The 25,985-nt window shown below is 41.5% G+C and overlaps 1 protein-coding gene across 1 annotated transcript in view; it reads left to right on the top strand.

The window, feature by feature from the left end:
* Positions 1–25,985, top strand: part of LOC103183744 (follistatin-related protein 5) — a 108,777-nt gene that overhangs the window by 3,640 nt on the left and 79,152 nt on the right. The window contains exon 2 of the mRNA XM_007901388.2: positions 9,449–9,697. Coding sequence (XP_007899579.2) covers positions 9,449–9,697 — 249 coding nt within the window. The remainder of the gene's footprint in view (positions 1–9,448; positions 9,698–25,985) is intronic.

The following is a 25,985-nucleotide window of genomic DNA, read 5'->3' on the forward strand; positions in this document are numbered from 1 at the left end:
TCCCCGAATGTCCAGCCCCTTGGGACGTCCTCCCGACATGAAAGGCGCTTTACAAATGAAATTATGTTGTTGTTGTTGTTTTCTGACTGTCTCTCTTGCCTCTGACAGCACAGTGTAAAGGTATTATGGAATTTAAATAGATAAACAGTTATAAACGGTAAAAAACAGATAAAATAAAGAATACAGGTCTGTTGGTTTAATGTGTGGCTTTCACATTAAAGTGGAATGCAATTCAGCCATCTGTCAGAATTCACGTAAGATATATTGAATTAGTTAAAATGCACGTTTTAAAATAAAATTCACCACAGAGCCTTGAGGCAAAGGACTATACATTGTGTGGATTCTTCCAATCCGTGCAGTGTCTCCCCAATGAATACAGATATAGATTTCAGTATTTTTCTCTTTTCAACCACAGAACAGTCAAACAAAGTTGTGGTTTAATGTCAATCGTAACAGTTGTTGCAATGAACTCTGGATACACTCAATCTTCTCCAAGTGGAGGTTTCTGACTGAACAAACAATGTTCAGTTCTCTTTGTACAGAGTTCCTGAGCCAAGTACAATACTTAGATGTAAAATCCTGATCAGACCTTAACGTGTTCGTCCAATTGTCCATTTTTCACTTAACTGGTCCGGTCATAAGAAGCTGACAATTCACTGGCGAGGGCTAACTCACAACAGCAACACAAGTTACAGATTAAATTGCTTTTGTGTGACCTGTGTATTTGTTCAATGTTTTTTGCTGTCTGCAAGGATGATTCATTGCATTATCCGTTGAATGGACTGGACAGAATGCTCTTTACCTCGTGCTTTATGATAATCCTGGTTTAAGATCGCATTTATGGCAAATCACTAACATCTTCTGCCATGATTTTGCGTATAATCTGCTTTCACTTCATTGATTTATCTCAGAAGCCGCCGATTGCTGAAGAGGACCGACTAGTACCAGCTGCACCCCAGGTCACTGATCTCGAGCACGTGTGATGAGCGCTGTTTCCTGTAGGTACTAGCGATAAACTACCCGTCCAGTGAACGAACAATTGAAACCGGGATTCGTTTTACAGGCTCGTGCTTATGAGGTGGGGGGAAAAAAATCAATCTTTTAGGCTGAACATTTTGTCGATTGTAGCAATTTAATAAACGATTAAAGATAAATTATTACATACGCGTGTTCACACGGTTTTCACATGTTGCATGATACAACCCCGTGTTTACACACGGCCAGCACAGGGTGTGTTCCCCACAGTTTTATAATCTGGTGAGTGCCCCAACACACGACGGGGAGTTTTTTTATTTATGGGACATTGATGTGTGCAGGCTGCCGTTTCCTCACGTCCTATTCATCTTGTATTATATCAAATACAAGGATTATTATCATAAACATCAATTGGATCTGCAAACCTGCCCGAGAAGAGAGCTCCAGAGAGCTCCAACTACACATTGTGATCAGTCTCTGATCTTCTGACAACCGCTCTTTCCGCACAGCTTCAGAAGATGCTGTGTATCCGAACATCTTTACATAACCTTCCAACTTTAATAAGGCTTCAATTTACCACTGAAGCGGTTTGCAAGGGATAATGTACACTGTGAATGAAAATGAGACAGCATTTTTCTTTGAAGTCAGCTGCAAATTCGGCTGACCTTGTTTGCACCATTAGAGCACCTCTTCGGTGGAGTAATGTGTGAACAGCTCAGCCTCCGCCGAGACAATTCATTTCTGATTGAAAACGAGATTGTGGTGTATCGCTGTCTGTCAATGTCAAATTCAAATGACCACTGATGAATAAACATTTGGGTTAATGTGATTTACAAGATCTATCAGACATTAGGTGACAAACAGCTGCATATTATTCTATGGTGTAAAATTATAGTGACTTCCCGCAGCCCGTTTGCACGTTAAACCAAGGTCCTGTCTGCCGCCTGTGGTGGAAAAGAACAGCCTGGGGTCGTTGTTGAAAATTGCTATATCGAATGCAAGGATTATTATTATTATTACTATAATTGTGACTGAGCTCAGATACTGATCTTGGTTCTGATTCCCGTGAAGTTGGATGAGAGCCGAAGGGCTGAAGTGGGCGACTGAGCGGATTTCCAGCAAAATGGCGTTAGTCAAATCCTGGTACTTCCGGGATTCTATATTTCTGATCCCCACCTCATTGAACTCCATATTATGAAGCGAGTTGTAAGTGGTAAAGGTTGTGAGTGCACCTGGGGGTTTAAGTGAACTTTTAAACTGCTCTTGTGTTTGTAGTTTCTTAAAGCATCAAAACTTTTCAAGCATGTCGGGCTTCAGAGCAGACTCCTGCTCATATTTTATTCTGTACTTTATTTTTTTTCTCTAAATAAGCTCTTCAATTGTTATTGCCGGTAGGAAATCTAAGTGTTTTTTCCTGCTTTCCTCAATCCCCTTCGGTTGACTCGCAAGAATGACAGACTGTAACTGTTAGAACGCCAGCAAAGAGCAAGACATTATGTCCAGTCCTGTTCACTCAATCTCATGGAACCTGTTTCCAGAAACATTTCCTTTCCAAGATTACACAATAAAATATTGATGATAATTTTCTCTTGTGCATTCTCTTGCGGCTTGTTTTATTCCCTCTAATTTACTGCTCACCTCAGTGTCTCATGTTGGGATACGGATATAAATATGCCAGCTGCTCTGTGTTTCCTTGCTCATGTTGCTATTTTGCACGTGAGCTGAGGCTATCTATTTTTTTCGCCACTTTTACCTCCCCAGTCGAGGTCAATTGTCGTGCCCCAACCCTCGCAATGCCAAGAGTAACTAACCCAGCGCAGATCAGGGATCTGTCGATCCATTTACCCACTGAACTCTAAGTGAAGGAGTTAGTCAACACAGCATCAAATGCTATCGTTGGGAGTCTGTACATTCATTAGTCTGGTTCGAAGAGAATTCTTTTAGTTCTCGTCGTGTCCAGATGTAAAAGAGTACAGTAAAACTCACATACGTCATATCAGTCGGGACCGTAACTTTTGATACAACTTAGGCAAAGTCCAATTTGCAGGCAAACTGTACAACTCGCATAAAATCCATTTTAATCAATAATAAATGAATGCATGCGTCATTTAATGCAGCTGGTAAGTGTGTATGCGATAATTCATCAGTGCAGCCGTTAAGTGCAATGCGGTGATGGGTCAAGACGATGTTTCCCGCGATTCAATGCAGCCGGTAAGTGCGGGAGTAATGGAGGGGAGCGGGATTACAAGTTGGGAGGTGATTAATATGAGTAGTGCAAAGGCATCAAAGTGGTTTTGATAGGAAACTGAATGGGACTTGGGTCATGGTACGATTCGGGCAAATGTATGATTTGTAAAGATGATACTTAATGCAGGTTCTACTGTACTAAAAGGGAAATAAATAGCTTAATATGAGAGGTAACTGCAACCCAAACAGATGGACAGCCAAACCAGAGAGGGTTGAAGATGGTCAGACAGACAAAATATTTAATTTCCCTGAATGTAAATATTCAGTGTTTTGTGAAGTTCGGTATTATATATGTAGGTCTTACGCCTGTTTTCTAACAAAAACTTTATGGACCTCCTAAGATCATCATAATAATAATAATCCTTGCATTTGATATAGCGCCTTATCACGTGTTCGAGACGTCTCAAAGCGCTTCACAGGATAGACTGTAAAGTGAATTGACAGTATATATTTTTGGGCCGAAACTCAGCAGCCAATTGCACAAAGCAGTGTTGCATAAACAGTCATGGATTGACTGATCAAATTATTATTATTATATTTTACCAGAAGAGCCTTTGGCACGCGCTTAGACTGATACAGGGACTACAATGCACAAAGGTATTTTTCCCCTTTGTTCGAAAACTGATCCTGTGCTTGTGAAGTGGACGGCTTGGTTTTTAAACTCGATGGAAATGAGATGAAATGTTGTTGCGGCCATAATTGCAGTTAAAAGTCACGATCATTATCATATTGAAAGGTTTAATAAATTATTTCTTATTCGTTTCCAACACAATACACATTAATGGATAATCAATGCCACCATTGTAATGCTTTTCCGTGACACCACTATACCTCTACCATTGATTTAGCATGATAGAATGGTAGTTCTAAATCAAGTTCTTGCCTCCTTCAAGACCCGTCTCAAGATCCTCCTCTTCGACCGTGCCTTCGGTCACCCTCCTACCCCTACTCTCCCCGCCCGCCACCCCTTCCTGATCCCAACCACCAGCTCGGGTGTGGATCCCTGACTATCCAGAGCCTTGGGATGTCCTCCTGACGTGAAATGTGCTATACAAATGTAATTTGTTGTTGTTGTTAAAGTAATGTGTACAGGTGTGTGTGCGTGCATGTGTTGGTGGGTGGGTGGTGGGGGGGGTTTAGAGAATAGCCCTAAATTATTGCTTCTACTTGGCTTTTGATTAACGCACAAAACACGTACGGCCATTCCAACACAAAGTTGTGTATTATTTACAAAGCACTCTTGACAGCCTTTCAGTGCGCCAAAGCTATTACAGGCCACTTCCTTCCACGTGGATTAAAGCCTGGCTGCTTCTGAGTAGTAATGGAGCTAATGGCTCAGCTCTCAGTGAGCTAAGTCACTGCCTGGCATTTCACTAACTTTATTTAAACTTCATGATTCCAGAGACATGCCTACTCTCATTTCCAGTGAATCGTGCGTTGTCTCGTCTTGCACTTGATGTAACCCCACGTCCTCGTTGAATTATAAATGAAATAACAGCACCGGAATTCACTTCCTCTGTTCCCCCGTGGGTTTACAGAATTCAGCAGCCATAATCTCAGTTCGCTCAAACTGTCTCTCTCTGGTACTTGTTCTGTGGCTGTCACTTAAGTGATCTTTCTGCAAACTTCCACCATTTTAACCAGTGTTATCTTGAATTATTCTGCATCTGGCCTTTAAAGAAGGTTTCCTCTTTGCTTTCAATTTTGTTACTTTTCCCATATCTGGAGTGGAGTCCTGTAGCTCAGTGGTTAGAGCACTCGCCTGCAAGCGAGAGACCTGGGTTCGAGTATTGTAAGTAGGAACCCAGTTGTTAGTCGATTGGTGGGGGTAATAGTTCCTTTGAAAAAATAATAAATTGGTCATTTCAATCCCCGACTCTTTTGTGGGACACTGCTGTGTGCAATTGGCTGCTGCATTTCGCCCACAAAATACACAAGTCAATTCACTTTGTATTGAATTCTGTGAAGCGCTTTGAGACGTCTCGAAGACATGATAAGACGCGATAGCAAATGCAAGGATCTTTTCTCAGCATGTCTCCCCGTACTCTCCTTTTACTCCCTCTTTCTCACATATGCTCTCGACCCCACACTCGGTTGAGAGAATTTTGCTTCGCTTTAATAGTAAAAAGATACTGCTGTCTCAGTCTGTCTTCAATGTTCCTGATAATCTTCTCCTGTCCAGAAACTTTTCCTAGAGCTATGAACTTATCCATATCTAAACCACCTATGAGATCAGTGCTCATCATTGCGCACTTTGTGTCTGTCTGAAAGCATTGGTAAGCTAAAAGACATTGCAAGGAGCATAGTCTTTACCCAATAAATAACCATTTATCTTACATTATCGCTGGGCCCAATTTCTGGAGCTTCCTATCTTACACTGTTATGGGAGCATTCGTGACTGCGGAATTTCAAATAGGAATAGACAATAAACTACTTAAAAAAAATGCAACGTAGATGTAAAAATACCACTTTTTTTTTTGCTGATCATTGTCATTCCACTCCCCCCTAACCCTCTCCCCTCCCCGCCCCAACCCACGTCCACCTGGACAGGCAAATATTTTGTGGGCGAGATAAGAGACGAGAAAGGAGCCATACTGACATTGAGGGTGGCTTGGAGAGGTCATTGCCGTTTGAAGCTCCTTCAGGCTTCCTGAAACGCAGAAAATCCTAAACTAGAAAGTGTGTCAAGCGTATGTATGTGTAGCATTGTCTCCAGCAAAACCAATATTTAGAAAGGTGAACCTGTGGGCAAACAATTGATTTCCGGATGTAGGTTTTAAAAGCTTAATATACTCGTAACCAATTAATTATCTGACAGCTTGGCTTAGTTTGGCGTACACCTCTGAGTCTGAATGTTGTGGGTTCAGCATTTGTTGCCTCTTGTAACGCTTGGGGATTCGTGTGTTTTTGCAGATGAGATATTGTTTCCCCGTATTCCTGTTCAAGGTAGCAAGAGTGCTACCTTAACCTGAGTCAGATTGACACAGAATTTATCAAACGTACATTAATCACAGAAGAGTGTGTTACTTGCCTTGATTTTCTCTTAGGAATTAATTCATTAATTAATAATAAAGACATAAATGTTCAAATACAGTTCACAGAGTAGCAGGTGCGTTTGTGGCACGGTAGAACGTTGGCCTCTTGACATCTATTTCCTGACCCAACTGTCCAGCGCCTTGGGACGTCCTCCCGACGTGAAAGGCGCTCTATAAATGGAATCTTGTTGTTGTTGTCGTTGGTGAGTTTCCCAGTCTGTAATAAGCCAGGAAAGTGACGTAAAAGGGTAATCTATTTGTCTCACAATGAATAATAGTTCCTTGATTTGATATTGATTTGATTTCCCTTGATTTGAAGCCTCCATCCAATGAAACACACTTTTCTCACCTAATCCCAGAGAATTTAGACATAGATTGGGAAGAATCAAGGCTTCGTGCCCCCATAGTGTGCAATGGAGTATTGCTGGATTTTAACCATCTGTGCAGCCTACTATTGCAGTCCACTGGTAAGCTTCCTGTTGTTTAATCTAGTTAGGACCACGTTACCTATTAGGGTTTTACCTTGGAGGCTTACCTGGAGCCAGACGGGAAGCATGCTAGCCCCCAGTGACTAGTTTGCTCCTCCAAGACTTGCCAATGAGATAGGTTAGCTAGTCCATCATCCAGTGTCCTGGTAAACTACTTACCAGCCTGGCCAGGGGTACACACTGCTGAGAGCACCACAAAGGATTGACTCAATTCCAATCTTCCATTGCCAGACATGTTACCTTGGCCCCGAAGATATCTTGCTCACACCCTTCCCCAGGGTGATAGTGGTGCAGCATTTAATATAGCGCCTTATCACGTCTTCAAGGCGTCTCAAAGCGCTTTACAGGATATACTGCAAAGTGAATTGACTGTAAATTTTGTGGGCGAAACACAGCAGCCAAATGCGTACAGCAGCGTCACCACAAACAGTCGTGGATTGAATGACCAATTTATTCTTATGTTTAGTTTTAGTTCCTGGTGGTTGGCAAGGTGTGCAGGTTCAGTGTCTGGTGTATTTGAGGCCACTTTGTCACAAGGACCTTTTGTAGGATGCTGGAAATTCTTACATTCAACCATAATTTGGAAGCCAGTTCTAAATTGCTGAATTGAAGAATTTTCCATAATTTTGCATGATCTTAACTCTTAAATGACTAAGACCAGGTGGAATTTTAGACCCCGGGATCTACTGCCAATGTCTGATAATGGAACATGTGTCTAGTTGCTGTTCCTGGTGTCTTGTGTGGTGCTGGGCGACTGGTGGCATGAAACGATTCCAAACCATATTTTCCATTGCTTTCCAACAAATTTATTTGCATAACTCCCCTTTTTAAATTGAAATCATGTTGTAAACTCTATTTAGATCATTCGGGCACCCGTTGGGGCATCCTATTTAGGATTTAATTATTGATGTGTTAGGTAATTCCAATTGAATACCTTCTCTTTAATCCCCACAAAATTAAATTTAATTAAATCCTCCATAAAATACACAGTCAGTTCACTTTACAATATATTCTGTGAAGCGCTTTGAGGCAACAATGTGATAAGGTGCCATAATAAATTCAAGGATTATTATTATTAAATGTAACAATATATTGTTTTTGTGGGGCGGCTCATAAATAGCAAACGTAGATTAATCCACAGTCTCAGTTAGTACACTTTCCATCAATGCTCTTTCTAATCCTTATGGGTCTGGGAATTTATTCAGTTTTAATAACACGAAAGAAAATGTTGATGTGAGGACTGTTTAATCAGTCAGTTATATCTGAATTCAATGTTAATTTCAGAGAACGTGTTGTGACCTAATGATCTTGTGCTTGAGCATGCACTCTTGTAGAAAGGCCATTTTACACTAAGATTTTGTCTCTGCTTTGCGAGTGTTGTTGATTGCCAAGTTCTGGCTGAGTATTTGGCAGATCAGGTTATTGCTAATGACCTTGAGAGTAAAATTGCAGCAAAGAAAAAGGGAAAAAAACAGTTATGGAATTGTAAATACCTCAACACTTATGCAGACACAAATACCAATTAGTAAAATGGATGAAACTTTGCTATTATCCCGCTAAGGGAATCGCACCTTTTACAGAAGTTGCTGCCACACTGACTTTGGAAATTCATATTGATAATGCTAATTATTGCATTGGATATTGATGGAAATAAAAGTCAAATTAGAAATCTGACTTCCACTTTAACCAAAAAGCCGCTGACTTCATGAAAGAGTCTCTTCATTAACCGATTGAAAATTATTTTAATTGAAAATCTGCTGTGATTATTGACAGGTGATAATTGAAGATGAATATTTCACACTTCTATGCCTTCTCTCCCTGTGTTAGATTATGAACATGTGCGAGGATTTAGCCAGTAAAAGTGCTGGTTCCTGTGATGCTGTGATTATGGAAATGACATCTGTAAAAAGCAAAGGTTTCAAAGTGAAGAACTGAAATCGGACATTCTGAAGTTTTGAAGTCAGGGACAGAGTCAGATAAACCTTTTCAGAATTTACCCTCGAGGGAATTAAATGAATGGGATGGACTCCAGGATTGGGGAGAGTTTACGTGTTCAGTAGATGGAGTGGGTATAATAGCCCAATTGGCCTTATCTCATTCCATGTTTTTTTTGTAGTTTTGTGCTCTGTCTTGCGTCCATTGTGGCTGCTCTGAAATAACTTTACTTTGGAGCCTCACAACCTGAAGACCTTCCTGTTCGACCGTGCCTACGGTCAGCCCCCCCCATCCAACCGGCTTGGCGACCGTCTCCGCCACCGTCAAGCGCTCTGGGACGCGACTCTGCGTGAGGGGTCCTGTGTGGCTGTAAGGTGGAGATTTCCATCCCATCTTTCGAGCCTGCATTCACACTCATGTTTCTGGTTTGAGAGGTGATAGGACCATTTGCTAACTCCTCAACCTTCTCCATCCTGTTTATTTTTCTTAAGTATAATTGATTTGCCTTTTTTGGCAGCGTCCTGGAATTTTTTTCCTGCAAACTATGATTGCCAGACCTTTTTAAAAATTGGCACATTGTTCTATTTTGTGAATTATTCGGATTAACACTTCTGTTGGCAGTGAACAAATAGGCAAGGAGCACAGTCAATCAGACATACGGGAATTCACAGGTTTATGTGACTGTATGTTTGTAGGCCTTACCTTACATAGAGACTGGGGATTTTGTCTTTCTTCACCTTTTCTTCTCTCTTTGGTTTATTTCTCCAGTGTATTACGGCCACGATGGTCTATATGGCTCGTGTGAGAAGAAGTACTGTGGCCGTGGGGAACAGTGTAACGTCAGTAAGGAAACGAGGCAGCCAGTGTGTGTGTGCCTACAGAAATGCAAGCCCAATTACATACCAGTCTGCGGCTCCGATGGGAAGTTTTATGAGAATCACTGTGAGCTACATCGTTCTGCTTGCTTGCAGAAAGCCAAGATCTACATCACTCACAGTAAAGAATGTTTTTTCCGAGGTAAGACGCAACTTAAGATCGTGCATAAAATTGTCACTGTATGTGTTGCTGTTTCACGGTGGGTACGAGCACAAGATGCCACCTTATGTTTCAAGCAAATCAATTGTGTTTTTGTGCTACGAGATTTTCTTTGACTGTATAATCGCAGCTCGGATTTTACGGATCCCAAGTGGTATGTCACAGCGAAGCTTCACTGTAGCCACCCGTAGGTGCGGGTACCAGTTTTTAACCTAGAGTGTTGGAAGTTCTCCATCACTATTTGAGCTGCCAAGTGAGCAAGCTTTGAAAGCTGTAAAAGTCCAGAGAGAAAAAAAATCATTGGTGGCTCCAATGGAAAAAAAAATGTGCAGTTTCCACTCTTGTTATACAGTACTGGCAAATTGTGCAAATTCACTTCAAGTTCACTTCAAATATACAGTCAATTCACTTTACATTATATTCTGTGAAGCGCTTTGAGACGTCTGGAAGATGTGAAAAGCCCTGTAACAAAATGCAAGGATTATTATATTTATTGACTAACACTGAGCTCCCTTCACATTAAATCAATGTGTTTTTCAATAGGTGCCGAACCCAATTAGAATACAAAGAGAATACGAGCTTATGGCCCATTAGATGTGGTATTCAGCTGAGTGGATTTGACCAAATGGGTTCCTCAGCTTATGAAACAAGACTCTGACCTTGTTCATTCCTACAATTCCTACTGTGTCTTTATACCTCATCGGTGGCCATGTTAACATAACATGACATAACATGTAGGAGCAGGAGGAGGCCATTCGACCCTTCGAGCCTGCTCCGCCATTCAATCATGGCTGATCTTCTAATCTAACTCCAGCTAGGGTCAATATGCAGTAGTCAGGGCTGGATTAACCCAGGCCTTTAGGTGCTGTAGCCCTCAGCCCCGGATTTTGAGGGACCCCCAAAAACAGCTGTGGCTGTGAGGCTGGGGTCAGCAGCAGCACTCCGCACGTTCAGACCTCTGGAGAAATCGAAATTTCTCCTGAGTTCAGAGCGCTTTTGCGCTTGTGTGAGAAGGTGCAATTCTGCTTCTCACACACGTGCAGAAGTGATAGGCTGGACTATAGAAAATCACCGCGTGGGGGGTGTTGGGAGGCGCAGGGGGCAGGAAATGGGCTTTGCTGTGTGGTCAGTGACCAGGGGCTAATACAAGGACTCCCACTGCCTGTGAGATTGTCTGTGTCTCTCTCTCTCTCTCTCCTCTGTCTGTATGTGTGTGTGTCTGTCTCTCCTCTATCTGTCTGTATGTCTCTCTCTTCTCCATCTGTGTCTGTGAGTGCTTATGTAAGTCAACCATTGACGACATATCACATCTAAATATTTCATAACTATACTAAATTAAACAATAGACATCTCAGTGGCACAGTAGAAGCTCTAACTTTATTTTTACTCTCTGTAAGTTGGAAAATAAAGTGCGCACGGATTGGTGTACTTTTGTACAGCATCACAAGAAGAGGATTTACAGCACAGTAGAACCATCGTATGGTAGAAATTTATAGCACAGAAGAAGGCAATTTGGCTCATCGTCTCTGTGCTGGTTCTTTTCAGAACAATTCTGCTATCCAATTCCATTTACCTGCCCTTTTTCCACACCCCTTTTTTGCTTTACTTCGTATTTAGTATTTATCTGATTCTATTTTTCTGAACCATTGCTCCTGGCAGGACATTCAAATTCTACTCACCCCCCCATGAAAAAAATTCTCCTCATCTCCCCATTTACTTGTTTATTAACTAGCTTAAATTGCTGCCTTCTAGTTACTGACTCATGGGCCATTTTCTCCGTCTGTCTGTCTGTCTGTCTGTCCGTCTATCTGTAGAAACACATTCTAAAAATCTGAATTCTATAAGAAATACTATAAATTCCAGCACATGATAATGAAGTTTTCTTGAAGATTAAATGATAGATTTCCCTTTCAGTGATCTCTTATTATTTTAGGGATAGGTAGCTCTTAGGTTCCCCTGGCCTGATCTTGATATCCAACTGAAAGAGGGAAGAGAAATGGCATGCTTGCCAACAGTTTTTTCAATGGTGTACTTAGTACTGGCATTAAGTATTTCCAGGTCAGGGTTAATGCAGAAAACTCAGAGTGGAGCCATCCAAATGATTTATCTGGATAAGATGGGCAATTTAGTGCCAATTTACGCTGAATTGCGAGCAGTTTTATACTGGGGCTCTGTGATCACCAGCAACTAAGTGGAGATTGATTTCAAATATTCTCGGTTGCAGCTGTAAATCCTAGAGGTAGAAAAACATAGAATTCCACCTGGGTCTAGATTTACTCCATTGATGTAACATTTCAGAGCATACAGAATTAAGCCAATTGTTCAATTCAGTCTTAATGACACATTATTTGAAACGTTGGGCAAGTTTCCTTACTCCACACGCCTCTCTGTTTACCCCGCAGTAAGTAGGAATGAGGTTGTTTGTCCATTGGCGGATCGCTTTTCTGGGGGATGATAATCCTTTCAAAAATAAAAATAAATAAAAGAGAAATAATAATTTGGTCACTTCAATCCACGACTGTTTGTGGGACGCTGCTGTGCGCAATTGGCTGCCGCGATTCCCCTACAAAATATACAGTCAATTCACTTTACAGTATATTCTGTAAAGCGCTTTGAGACGTCTCAAAGATGTGATGAGGCTCTATATCAAATGCAAGGATTATTATTATTGAACCAGTTTTGTGTACCCAGAACTTACAGGAAATCGGCTTCAAAATTGAGGCTATACAATTAAAAAATGTAGCAAATTATAGGCACTCTGAAATGTTACGTTAATACAGTAAATCTAGATCCAGGTGGAATTTTCCTCTTTGGTTGTCTTCAAATTCACTGCATCACCCAAGAATTTACACTGGTTCTTTTGATACGATAAAATGCGTAAAGTTCACATCAGTTGGGACTGTAACATTCGATATGACTTACCTAAAGTCCGATTTAGGCAAAACTCTTTGTTCTTGACCCGTACATAATATGACTTTGTTTCTCACATTGGTTTCAAACGGAAAACTGCATGTGTGCACTTCAATGAAGCCAATCAGTGCGGAGAAGAGTTAGGAGATGATTTGCGTAGGGTTTTAGAATCACTTAAGAGCAATAAACCATTAGGATTTAGCTGTTTATTCGATTAATGGAATACAACTAGTGCAAAGAAATCTAGACGTTTTTTGGTAGGAAACTGAATGGGACTCAGATACATTGTATGATTAGGCGATTGTACGATTCATAAAGAGATGGCTTGTGCAAGTTTTACTGTATAATAATAATAATATTAATAATAATAGCAAAACATCATTGGGGGCAAATTCTGGTGAGTGTTACATGCAGTGTCTTTGGGCCGAGTTCTCCAAAAGAGATGTATGCAACACTCATCAGAATTATTCTTCACTGGTTCTGCGCTAAGAAATGTCGTTCTCCACTGCAAACAGTAGGATGATTAAACTTTATGGAAGGAGAGAGATGAGTTGAGAGGGTGTCATAAATGGAGTGTTTTAACGTCCCATTAATAAATGATCTTCAATTTAATCTATTATTACACAGTCAGAGTATAGCGTGTTGTAAACGTGGCGACACTATTTTCAGAATCTTCTTAAATTTTAATTTCTCACTTCTCTCGCTGTGGGTGGAGATAGATTTGTGATGGTGGAGTCTGTCCCTGGTCTGGCCATAGATAATGTGATGAAGTGAGACTCCTAGCATAGTGGTTAGAGCGCTCGCCTCATAAGCGAGAGGACCTGGGTTCGATTCCCAGGCAGGGCGAAACGTTGGCAAGGTTTCCTTACTCCACACTCCTCTGTTTACCGAGCAGTGAGCAGGAACCCGGTTGTTAATCGATTGGCGGATCGCTTTCCGAGGGGTACCTACCTCTGCGACCTCCTAACCCCCTACTGTCCTGCCCGTTCCCTCTGCTCAGCGGGCTCCAGCCTGCTTCACGTCCCCCACCTCGCCTGCTCCACCATTGGCGGGCAGTCCTTCTGCCAATCTACCCTCACCCTCTGGAACTCATCCCGGAGTCCCTCTGCCTCGCCCCTCCCTTACCTCCTTCAAGACCCATCTCAAGACCCCCTCTTCGACTGTGCTTTCGATCACCCTGCTTCCCTCCTCATGTCCTACACCCTTCCCAATCCTGACACCCAGCTTGGGTCCGAAACACTGACTGTCCAGTGTCTTGGGACATCCTCCCGACGTGAAAGGCACTTTACACATGCAATTTTGTTGTTGTTCTTGTAATAATCCCTTCAAAAATAATAATAATAATTTGGTCACTCAATCCACGACTGTTTGTGGGGACGCTACTGTGCGCAATTGGCCGCCACATTTCCCCCACGAAATATACGATGAATTGACTTTACATTATATTCCGTGAAGCACTTTGAGACGTCTCGAAGGCATGATAAGGCGCGATATCAAATACAAGGATCATTATTATTATTATAAGCTTATTAGGGACATAGTTTTCAAATTAGAATGCCTCAAGCAGAACTTGAGATTCGAAGATTTTTTGCTCGCAGAATTGTAGATAATTGGAATTGGCTGCCAACAAAAAGGTAGCTGAGGCTGTTTGGATAAATTCCTTGAAAAATGAATCCCAGCTGAAATAAATGAGATATATTTCATAGAGTGCAATGTTTCTATACATCTGGGGAAAGTATCGTCTGGGGAGGGAAGGAAACAAGGTTTGAACGGTGGCTATGAAAGAATATTCTCAAACTTTTGCTCCATCACCTTTGGAAACCAGAAGGATCTATTGCAGAACTTTCCTTTCCTCCGGAGGCAGAGCGAATGGATGAAGCCATGACAGGTTAGGGTTTGTGGGGTGGTGGACAGAGTGGGCTGGATATTCCAAATGATTTTTTTTTTTTTCGTTCTTAAGTTCTAACCAATTGTTTCAGGCTGCATGAGGCTACCAGGGTAACAACAACAATATACACTTCTCACACAGGGTAGCATCCCAGAGGATAAGAGAGATTTCCTGCAAATGTACCATGCAAGAGCACATGCCGCGGAGCTAGGTATTTTGAGAAAGAAACAATTATTATCAGCCAGTAGTTTCCAATCCAATGGTATATTTGCTGGCATCCTTTCTTTTAGTCAGCCTGGTGTCTGATACATCACTATGCTTAAGAAGATTTTGCCCACAAAATATACAGTCAATTCAGTATGTTCTGTGAAGTGCTTTGAGACGACTCAATGGCGTGATAAGGCGCTATATTAAATGCAAGGATTATTATTATTATTATTATTATTATCATCTGAACCAGACTGACAGTATCAGAAATATATGCCACCTGCGTGTGGAAATATCCCTGTGTCTAGAATGGTACGTATACTCTCTTCTTGGAGGGATGCACTCTGCTTACTGGAAAGTTTTAAAACAAAATTAGTCACTCAATCTATGACGTTTGTTCGACACTACTGTGCGCAATTGACTGCCACGTTTCACCCCCAAAATATGCAGTCAATTCACTTTACAGTATATCCTGCAAAGCGCTTTGAGACGTCTCGAAGAAATGAGAAAGATGTGATATCAAATGCAAGCATTACTTATTTTATTATTAAGTTTGAGGCGGGAACGAAGGCTTGGGGACCCCAGAGTGTGTGGTGCGATACTACTGGAGTATAACTAGCTTAAACCACATAGCTTACCATCGAAAGCACTGTCCAACAGGTTTCTTGCTGCTTGTCCAGCTGGGACCATTAAACCTATCAAAGCTTTCATTACTGATTGATGTCAAAAAATGTGTTTCAACTTTCGAAGTCCATTTTCTGGTAGTTCTTAAAAGAACTGATAGAAAATCAGCTTCAAAATGATGTATTGACACATTTGGATGTTCTGAGATGCTAATCTTATGTTAATTGTGTTTAATCGAGACCCAAGTGAAATTCCTATCCCATGTGTGTGTATCCTGGAGGTTGTTGAGAATTCTCCAGCCCACTTCCCTGACTGCACTGTCTGGAATAAAATTTTCATGCTGCACGTAGCTGTACTTCACATGTGATGGAGGTCAATGATTTGACTGCACTGCTGGGAATTAATTTGATTTCACCTTCTGAAAAATGGCCAGAGGAATTTTAAAATGCAGAAGTTGCTAATCCTGGCTGCACTCAAACAGAAACGCCAACTTTCTGGCAAAGGCTCAAAGAGCCAGAGCCACCTGTGACTTACCCACTTTTAGTTTTTGTTCAAATGACCTCTATAAATTTGAGGATGAGAAATTCTACTCGGTGAAACATTCAATGTTTCCCCCTCACGCACTGTGCACATTGCTGTCTCCAAACAGTGTGTCTGTCGTTACGAAACAACGGTATTAATGTTTTCTGGTTCTGAATGGGGACTGCTGGGTATACCGAGGCGTGTGTGTGTGGAGTAAGGAAACTTGCCCCACATTCCGCCCTGCCCGGGAATCGAACCCAGGTCCTCTTGCTTGCCGGACGAGTGCTCTAATCACTGAGCTACAGGACTCCACAATCAATGTCCTTCATGCTCCCAGATGAGTTGGCTTCAAAAAGCATTGACATATATGCACCTGCGTCCTGATATCAGAGGTGGACAGCTGTGAACTGGCACTGAGTCATGAGGTGTACTGATGCGTGGTGTCCTAGAAAAAAATCAAAGCACATGGGAAATGAAAGCCTACGTATGAATCCAGCCATGCATGAGAATGTGGAGGTTTAGTTTCTGCTGAAACTCACAAAGATTACCTGGATTGTAGCCATCAGATGCCGTGAAGAATGAGGAGAGATTAAGGGAATCTGTGGGAATCTGGCAAGGAATAAATCGTGAGCTAGAATTCTCCTACACTGTCAACAGTCTGTCCTCCGTGTTTCAGAGTTGGGTGACTGTAAGGACAAAGAGGTAAATGTCCAAAGATTGAGGGAACTATCACAATCTGCTCAAGGGGGAAAAAAAATGTCAAGGGATGCTTTGTTGATTAAACAAAATTCACAAAACAATTTCCCTTTATATATGGGTGCAAGACAAAGTGACATAGTGTTCCGCTATGCATGATTTCGAGAACTGGTAAAATAGTACTCAACAAGATTAATTCCTGTAGAATGAAATATTCATACAACACGTTTATAATTTCTATATCTACAATTGTGTTTTCAGCCACCTTCCCCTCCCGCCTGACTCAAATTGTTGATCTCAGTGAATGGAGCCAACGTGTTGTGCCTGCTTCTTAACAGTAGCTCCAAAACTATGAATTACTTATATTTGTATGAATGAAGGACTTGGAGACTTGGGGTGGGATGTAAGTGGGGTCTCCTTGGAGCTGAGCTGGTTCCAAGGTGACTTGTTGGGTATATCGGAGTCGAGTTTCAATCTCAGTAATCTGGTTGCTGATTCAGGTGAGTCCACAGTATTCCAGGGCACTGCTGATGGCGGACTAGCCATGCTCCCTTATCGGCTACACTTGGAGGATGGTGTAGGTGTAATAATCCTAGTAATAACAATCCTTGCATTTGATACAGCGGCTTATCACATCTCCAAGACGTCTCAAAGCCCTTCACAGGATATATTGTAAAGTAAATTGATTGTATATCCCGTGGGCGGAAGGCGGCAGCCAATTGCGCACAGCAGCGTCCCCACAAACAGTCGTGGATTGAGTGACCAATTTATTAATAATGCGTAGGGAATCTTCCCACCATTCTCCTGTTAACCCTACAGGCCAAAGATCTAACGGGTATGGAGGTCGTAGCTAGACAAGTAGTCGGAAGCTTGCCAGACTATGCTCTCTATTGCTATGCAGTTTTAGCGGGTTAAACCAACTCCAACTCTGGAGACCCCTTGATTCTCACCAACCTGCACAAAGCACTGGAACTAGGTTAGCAGACTTTATCCCTCCAGGGAGAGACTGCACATTCCGGACATAGGCTGACTCAAAAAAAAAGGACTTGATTTAAGATACTGTTAAAGAAAGAAAACAGACTTTGCAAAGTCCGTCAATGGGCATCAAAGTAATTGTTGCTGGTAGCTTTTTTTCCATTTTCTGGGATTCTAGAAAATCCGTGATTAATGCATTTAAACTTCACAATTTTATGAAGAGGTAAAATTGGATTCCACTTGGATTCTACTGCTGTGAATAAATAAGATTTTAAAGCAGCACAACTCTGAATTAGAAAGTGTGTCGAATTATCGACTGATGTGAGGAACGTTGGATTAACAGATCATCTATCTAGCGAGATGGATGAATACATTATTGCCCAGCAAACTTGATGTTTCTTAAGTTAAGTCATAAGAAGAGAAAGTTTCCTGTCTCACTCAAAATAGCTTATCACAAGATCGCAAGGGAGGTTTGGACGGGCACTTTGGCCTACTTATAATAAGCTTTGCATTTGATATAACACCTTATCGAATTGTTAAGACATCTCAAAGTGGTTCACAAGATGTACTGTAATTGGTGTGACTGTTGAATTTGAGGGTTAATACAGCAGCCAGAGACAGATACACTCACACAGTGACAGACACACACACACACACACAGCGGAGAGAGAGATACCTCGGAGTGAGCGAAGCCCATTTCCTGCTCGTGCCACACTGTGCCCGGGGCTGGGCACATTGCAGTCTTATAGGTTTGTAGCGGATAATGTTGTTGATAGCAGAATTGCACTCGCACTTTTCCAATGGCCCACCTCATATCTCATTCCTCTGACACTTGGATCATCCTGGTTACTCTCCTCTGCATTGCCTCTGGGGTCTAGGGCAGGGTCTCAGAGCGCTTAACAGTGGTGTAACTGACTCTGAGCCGGGCGGGGAGGGGGGAGGTGGCCGTAAGCATGGTCAAAGAGGATTTTGCACACACTTGATTGACTCAATTGATTTTGCAATAGAGCCCGGAGCCCTAATGGCCTTGTTTATTGCTGCCTCACACTGTTTTGACACAGTGAGTGATGAGTCAACTAACATCCCTAGTATCTTTCAGCTTCCCACTTGACATGATTTATCCCAATTATGGAGTACACAGCGTAGTGGTTGGAGCACTCGCCTCGCAAGCGAGAGATCCGGGTTCGATTCCCGGCAGGGCAAAACCTTGGGCAAGTTTCCTTCCTCCACACGCCTGATAATAATCCCTCAACAATAAAAATAATTAATTGGTCACTTCAATCCTTGAGACATTATCCGCTACAAACCTATAAGAATGCAGTGTGCCCAGCCCCGGGCACAGTGTGGCACGAGCAGGAAATGGGCTTCACTCACTCCGAGGTATCGAGACGTCTCGAAGACGTGATAAGGCGCTATATCAAATGCAAGGATTATTATTATTATACATATATCTTACATGTTATTCTTATGTTATAATTATTATTATTATGGAGATTTTATCCTGCGTGAAGGGCATTCTGTATAAATGCAAGTTGTTATTGTTATCGTAGTAAGATGGTGGGGCAGTATAGAGCAGTAGAAAATGCTTTCCTCTCTTAATGTTAGCCTTTTCTGACATTAAGAATCACTCAATAGCTGAAGAGGGAGAGGAAAAGAAGGTGTTTTGCTGTCGTATAAAATAATCGTGTATTCAAAGATGCTGACGGAAAAAAGAACCTGGATAGTACCAACAGAATTGCCTCCATTATTTTATCCTGTGCGCAATTGGCTGCCCTGATTTGCCCACAAAATATACAGTTGATTCACTTTACAGTATATTCTGTGAAGCGCTTTGAGACATCTAGAAGACGTGAAAAGATGCTATATTAAATCCGCGGATTATATTATATTATTTTATTATCCTACATTCCACGCTGGACAAATAAAGAATCAATATGCGGTTTGGCCATCAATATTCACTTGGTATAAAACCAACTCTATGCTCAATGAAGTGTGAATTTAAATTGGTTGGTTACAAATCCAACCTGAGGAGGATATCGATTTTGCTATCTCTATTTTTTCTATATGAAAAACTGCAGTCACCCTTTCACCTTTACGAACTGGGATTTAAATAAACCTTGAATGATGGGATGGAAGTTTCCATCTCTCTTCTGACTTTTACGTGTCCTAAATTGTGAGAAATGAGCTGGGAGAAGATTTAAAAAGACTCCTATGTGTAAATTGGCTTGGAAACAATATTGTCACATTGTAATTTACAACAAAAGTTGGTTAAAAATTGGTGTTTCCTCCCTCAAAATATACAGTCAATTTACTTTACAGTATATTCCGTGAAGTGCTTTGAGATGTCTTGAAGACTTGATAAGGCACTATATCCAATGCAAGGATTATTATTATTGATTCAGATTAAATCGCCACTTACAGATTTAGCATCCTATCCTGTGACCTACGTCAATGAGATGTATCATGCATTGTTTACTAGCTTTAGCTAAGCTTTTGTTTGAATTTACCCATCTAAATGAGCAATGAAAACATTACTACAGCAAGAAAACATTGCGTGTTGACTCTCAACATTTTGATGCTCCTAAGCATTTTGCCGTCAGTCAAAATATTACATATTGAATTTGTTTTTACCATACTTTACATTATTGAATGCTTCTTTGTCCTTTTTTTTCCCACCTTTCTACCCCCCTCACCCTCTCATAAAGTGGCGTGGTGGGGGGAGGTATTGGGCCAGGGGGTCTGGGGGAAATGATCTGCAGACGAGGACCTCTGGGGGGGCAGAGAGGGCTGGGGAGGGAGGGGGCACTCAATTCTCTGTTTAGAATTATTTTGTTTTATACGACGTTTTTCGTATTATTTCGTATCTATCGAAAAAGTGGGGCTCCCATTCTAGATTCCAATGTGATGATATTGTTTCCTAGCCTTGTCTTGATCAGCAGGAGATTAAATTCTTCGAGCTCATCGGATCCCACTGCTGTGAGATAATATCGCCTTATCTCAGGGTTCCTTGCTCTGGTTTTGGGGTTGGATTTGATAACCATATAACATTCCAACTTTAAGAGAGCTGAACGTATCAATCAGTGTCGCGTGTACCTCGTTGAAAAAAATTGCATGTGGCTTTGATTTAATAATGCAAAGCATTTACGTGATTCAGAGGCGAACAACTGCAGTGAAGTAACTCAAATGTGTTCTTGAAAAAAAATGTCTTTGTCAAATAGGGAGCGTGTCCTTTTCCTTTTCACCGCTGGCAAACTGATTCTGTCCCAGTGAAGTTTAATGTGGGTCATGTTTGATATTCTCAACCCAATAAATGTGGAAAGCATTTTACCATCCATAATATAAAATATCTCAGTCACTGAGAGGTTGAAATTTCCATAACAACCTTTTTGAGGCATCTCGAAGCTCTTCGCAGAATATACCTTGAAGTGAATTGACTGTATGTTTTGTGGGCGAAATGTGGCAGCCAATTGGGCACAGCAGCGTCCCCACAGACAGTCGTGGATTGAGCGACCAATTTATTATTGTTTTTTAAGGGATGATTACCCCCGGAAAAACGATGCGCCAATCAACCAACAACCGGCTTCCTACTTACTGTTCGGTAAACAGAGGCATGTGGAGCAAGGAAATTTGCCCAATGTTTCGCCCTGACCAGGAATCGAACCCAGGTCTCTCGCTTGCGAGGCGAGAGCTCTAACCACTAAACTACAGGACTCCAAAAGAGAAGACACTTTTACAAAAGCACCGGAAGTGTTCGGAGATTAGCACATTCCCAAGGAACTGCTTAGTTTTCACAGAAAAGATTACAGATTTACTGTCCTTTCTCTCAGCTGATGTGCGCTGGGCAAACCAGACACTGTGTGTACTAACTGCTAAACCCTGAACATAAAATTGGATTAGTGCTGCTCATGCAGGGTCAATTGTCACTCACCTTAAAAAGCTTCTCCTCCCTGCAGACCACATCTGGTTTGCAAGGTGAGGGGGCAAGACTGGCAAAGTGTTGAACAAATGTGAGATATAGTTTCACAAGAGAAATGTGTTCACAACGGTGCAGATTAGTGGAAAGAGTTGCCTGTCTGTCTTGTGGGACTTTATACTTCATGTAATCCCTATAGGCACAATTAAAGTCAAGAGCGTAACTTGGCAAGGTGCTGTGAATTTCAATCCTCACTATTGTAATGCTTGCTGCATCATTCGCTGGAGAATGCCACCTGAGAGTTCACTGAAGCGTCAACACCTTTATAAAATGGTAAGCTTACTCAATAACTATACCTTGTTCTCAACGGAGAATAAACGAAGGCTTGAGATTGTTCGGAACCTGTAACAAGATAGCAGGGTCTTGAATCATAAATCGCAATGGCACAGCTCCAGTGTTTCCATAGCTTTGTAAACTCCCGGAGTGTGTGACAGACAGACACCCTGCTAACCCAATGTTGGATGTTATTTGTTTTTTTCTATTCCTGGTACATTGTTTGCAACTTGTCCTTTGAGATTTCATCACTCGCATTAAATACCGTTACAGCCACTACGATCGACTTTCTCCCTCCTCTTCGACCGCATTCTAAACTCACACCACCAAGATTTGGAAATGTACCAACCCTTTGAGAGAATACACTTTGAAGATTTATCTGTTTTGAATTTTGACCTGCATAGAAGAATAGAACTAAACTAATTCTCTGATTTTCCAGAATAAAGACAGTTACTTTTAAAGCCAGAGCTTCGTATATTGTCTAATGCATCAAGTTTCTAAGTCTAATAAGCAAAATCTAACGTTTGTTATCCAAACACAGCAGTGCGTAGTTTTTAAACCAACGACATTGATCATGTAGGCACTTAAAATGTCATCAGGAGAAAGGCTTTCTTAAGAGGCTCTGATTTATGTTGTGTTCTGTTTAGCTTTTAGTGCTTCAGTGAGTGACCACACAGAGACACAATTTGTTTTCCTAAACAGACTGCAGCGTCTGCTGTCGATGTAGAATTTTTGGAGGTAAAGGTCAGAATCGACCCGACATTTTTTTGCTTTCTGGCAAAATCTCATTCTTTCCCTTGTTCACCGAGGCCTTGAAGCCTCTTAGGTTGTGACACGATAATGTCATGGTGTCACAATAAGGGTGACACCCCCACCCCACCTCCTACCCCCCCCCCCCCCCCACGTACCAAGACCTAAATTGAAAACTGCATCTGTGCTTCATCATCTCATTCTTGAGTTACATCTTTCACATCTTCTAGATGTCTCAAAGCGCTTCACAGAATAGACTGTAAAGTGAATTGACTGTATATTTTGTGGGCAAATTATAGTGTTTAATAGCAGCAGATATCTATAAGAACAGGTGCGGAGAACCAGTAACATTTTAGATTGGCAAGTGTGGAGAGATTGAAGAAAGCTGTAAAAAAAAGAAATTAAAAACAGAGGAGCTAAAGATAACTTACAAAGATGTAATACAATCTACTTTGGGCAGTTTAGAGATAACAAGAAAACAAACCATTTTACTGCAAGATGCATTAGGAAGACAAACGCAACCTAAAAGAAACAGTCCAATTGCTCCTCATTACCCCGGACCTAAAGAGTAACTGTGATTGTGTGACTGCTGCGGCCTAAACATTTTATTTTCAGCAGCAGTTTTTACTGGTTTGTGTGGCCTGTGCAATATATATCTAGATATACTACTATATTACACCTTGCATTTGATATAGCATCTTATCATGTCGTCGAGACGTCTCAAAACGCTTCACAGGATACCCTGTAAAGTGTAGCGAAGGTGTACTTTGTGGGCACTTTTTGTTGTTTTGCTTATTTGAATTTTATGAGTGCGAAAGCTGTCTAGTCACAAATTGAGGGGAAAAAAAGGGACAGGAACTGAACGTGATCAGCCAGCAAAATAATCCTTGCTTGAGTACTATATCTTAAGCAGTAACACATGTTTGGCTTATGTGGAAGACACATACTGTGCTTTATTGCTGGATGCCTCTACCAAGTCACTGGTAATTCTGTTAAAAATGGTTGGCATAGTAGTATTTTAATCAATTCAAAGCTTTGTTTATTTTAATCTGCTAAAATTATTTTGAAATGATTTCTTGGTTGTTCTGTTGATTTCAGGTTATGCCGACAACTTGCATCCTCTCTTATTGTTTCTGTCTCTTGCAATTTGTGCATCGATGTATAGAGAGTAAATAGTAAAATATATTCAGAAGTGCTTTTGCAGTAAGTTAATGTCTCAAAGTGCTTCAAAGGGAGTATGGAACCCGGGCAAGGCAAGAAGAGAGGGAGTGGTAGAGGGAAGTGACCCCCAAAACCTGGTCAAAAAATAGCATTTTAGAAAGGCTTTGAAAATAGGGAGGGAGGATGTGAGCTCTATAGGTTCTATAGCGTGGGAGCATAGTGGCTGAAAGCTCCGCACTCATAAGTCTGTCTCAGATCATCACGCCTGGGTTGAAGTTAACCCAAACTGTCAAAGAATCGTTTTATTAACCTTTATTTGCGGAATCATGGTTCTGCACAGCCCAAGGGAACACTTCGAGGGAATTGATTGGAAGATACAAGGGGAATCAGGCTCAATTGTTGATTCTTATCTGTACCTCGGGGTTGTGGTGGACACCAACTTCAGCTTGGACACTGTCTGACAGTAAGGTCCCAATGCAGGTCAAGCTTGTGGCTTACAAGCCCTGTGTGCAAACACTCCTCCTTTCTGGATCTGAGCCCCTGGGGATTCAGCAGACAGGCTTCCTCCGACCTATTTGCAAAGTCCAGGATCAAGCAATGAGGTGGATTTGTGGCCGCAGAGAGGGAGGACGCGAGCCTACACTGACCTGTCGCTAAACACCCTGGAGGCAGAGATGGCTTCACAGAGGGGCTCGTCTATTTACCAAGGCCCCTCACACGGGACCTGGATTAAGCAGCTGGTGCTGAGTAAGCCTGGTACCCGGGATTGAACTTGGACCTTGAGAACACCAAGGTGGCTGGCACGTCCCAAGCTGTCCTGTAAAAGGTCCTCCCACCCCACTGAAGGCAGATGCCTGTCAGATAGCTGATGGAGAAACTCTTGAGTCTTGGGGTGACAGCTGTTGGAAGGCGTTACCCGGAGTCTGAGTTCGTGAACTCACGTTCATATATCCACTGACTGGAACCCTCTCTTGAATGGCCTGAAGGAGGAGAGTCCCATGTAGACGTATACAAGATTTTAATTGGGATGGCGAAAGTAATACTTCAGGATGTACTGAGACAGCAGAAAAAGAGGACACAGCTTTAGGATTCCAAAGGCCAATTTCAGGACAGACACCTGGAAGCAACCTTTTGCCCAGAGGATAATTACTGATAATAACTGGATTAAGTTATCAGTACCTGACCTCATTTTTTTAAAAAAAAACATAGCTTGATGCTGTGATGTGAGAAGACTAGGGTGCGGTTTCTGGAAGGAGATACCAAATGTTCTTTGTGTTGAAATGTTGCATAATTTATCATCGTGAGAGACTGACCTTGCTTCAGAACCTCTCATGTATCGCTCTTTCAAAGTAAAAACACACCACTGGGCTGTGTTACCTGTTTAGAAGCTGGCAGGCAGAACTCAGCTGTAATTAATTTCTATTAAGCTGAATGCCTGTAGGGAAAAACGCTCAGTGACACAAAAGGGAATTTCACAATTTATTCAGCTTCCTGCAGCGACTTGGAGATGATTTTACCTCTCGTTGTTTAGATTTAAAGAGTGTGTAAACTGCAACTAACTTTCAGGTTGTCCAGTCCTTCCAGGTTAATAGAAATCGATGTGGACCATTTATTTTTCACTATGTGTTTGGTCCTTGTTGGAAGAAATGTCATTAATAATACAATAATAATAATAATAATAATAATCCTTGCATTTGATATAGCACCTTATCACGTCATTTGAGATGTCACAAGGGCACGTCACAGAATATACTGTTAATTGACTATATTTGTGGGCAAAACGCAGCGGCCAAGTGTCTCACAAACAGTCGTGGATTGAGTGATCAAATTATTATTATTATTATTATTATTTTTTGTTTTGAAGGGATTATTACCCCTGCAAACCAATCTGCCAATTGACCTACAATCGGGTTCCTACTTGTTGCTAGGTAATTAAGTTTGGAGTAAGGAAACCTATCTGGGAATAGAACCCAGGCCCTCTCGCTTGTGAGGCGAGTGCTCTAAACAATATCCTACAGGACTGCATAACCAGAAGACTGAGTAGATATTGCAGTACAAGGGAAAAAAGGCAACTTTATGCTCATAATCATAAATAAGTATAATCCTTGCATTTGATATAGTACATTATCACTTTGTCGAGACGTCTCAAAATACTTTAAATGATACACTTGAAAGTATTGGGTGAGACAAAGGGTTTTCTTCATCCAGACCAACCTTGTGACGTTGATAAAATTGGTCATTCACTTTAAAATTTCAAACTTAAAAGCCTATTTGTGGGGCTTTGCGGTGTG

The sequence above is a fragment of the Callorhinchus milii genome, unplaced genomic scaffold (assembly GCF_018977255.1).
Source record: "Callorhinchus milii isolate IMCB2004 unplaced genomic scaffold, IMCB_Cmil_1.0 Scaffold13, whole genome shotgun sequence".
NCBI lineage: Eukaryota > Metazoa > Chordata > Chondrichthyes > Chimaeriformes > Callorhinchidae > Callorhinchus > Callorhinchus milii.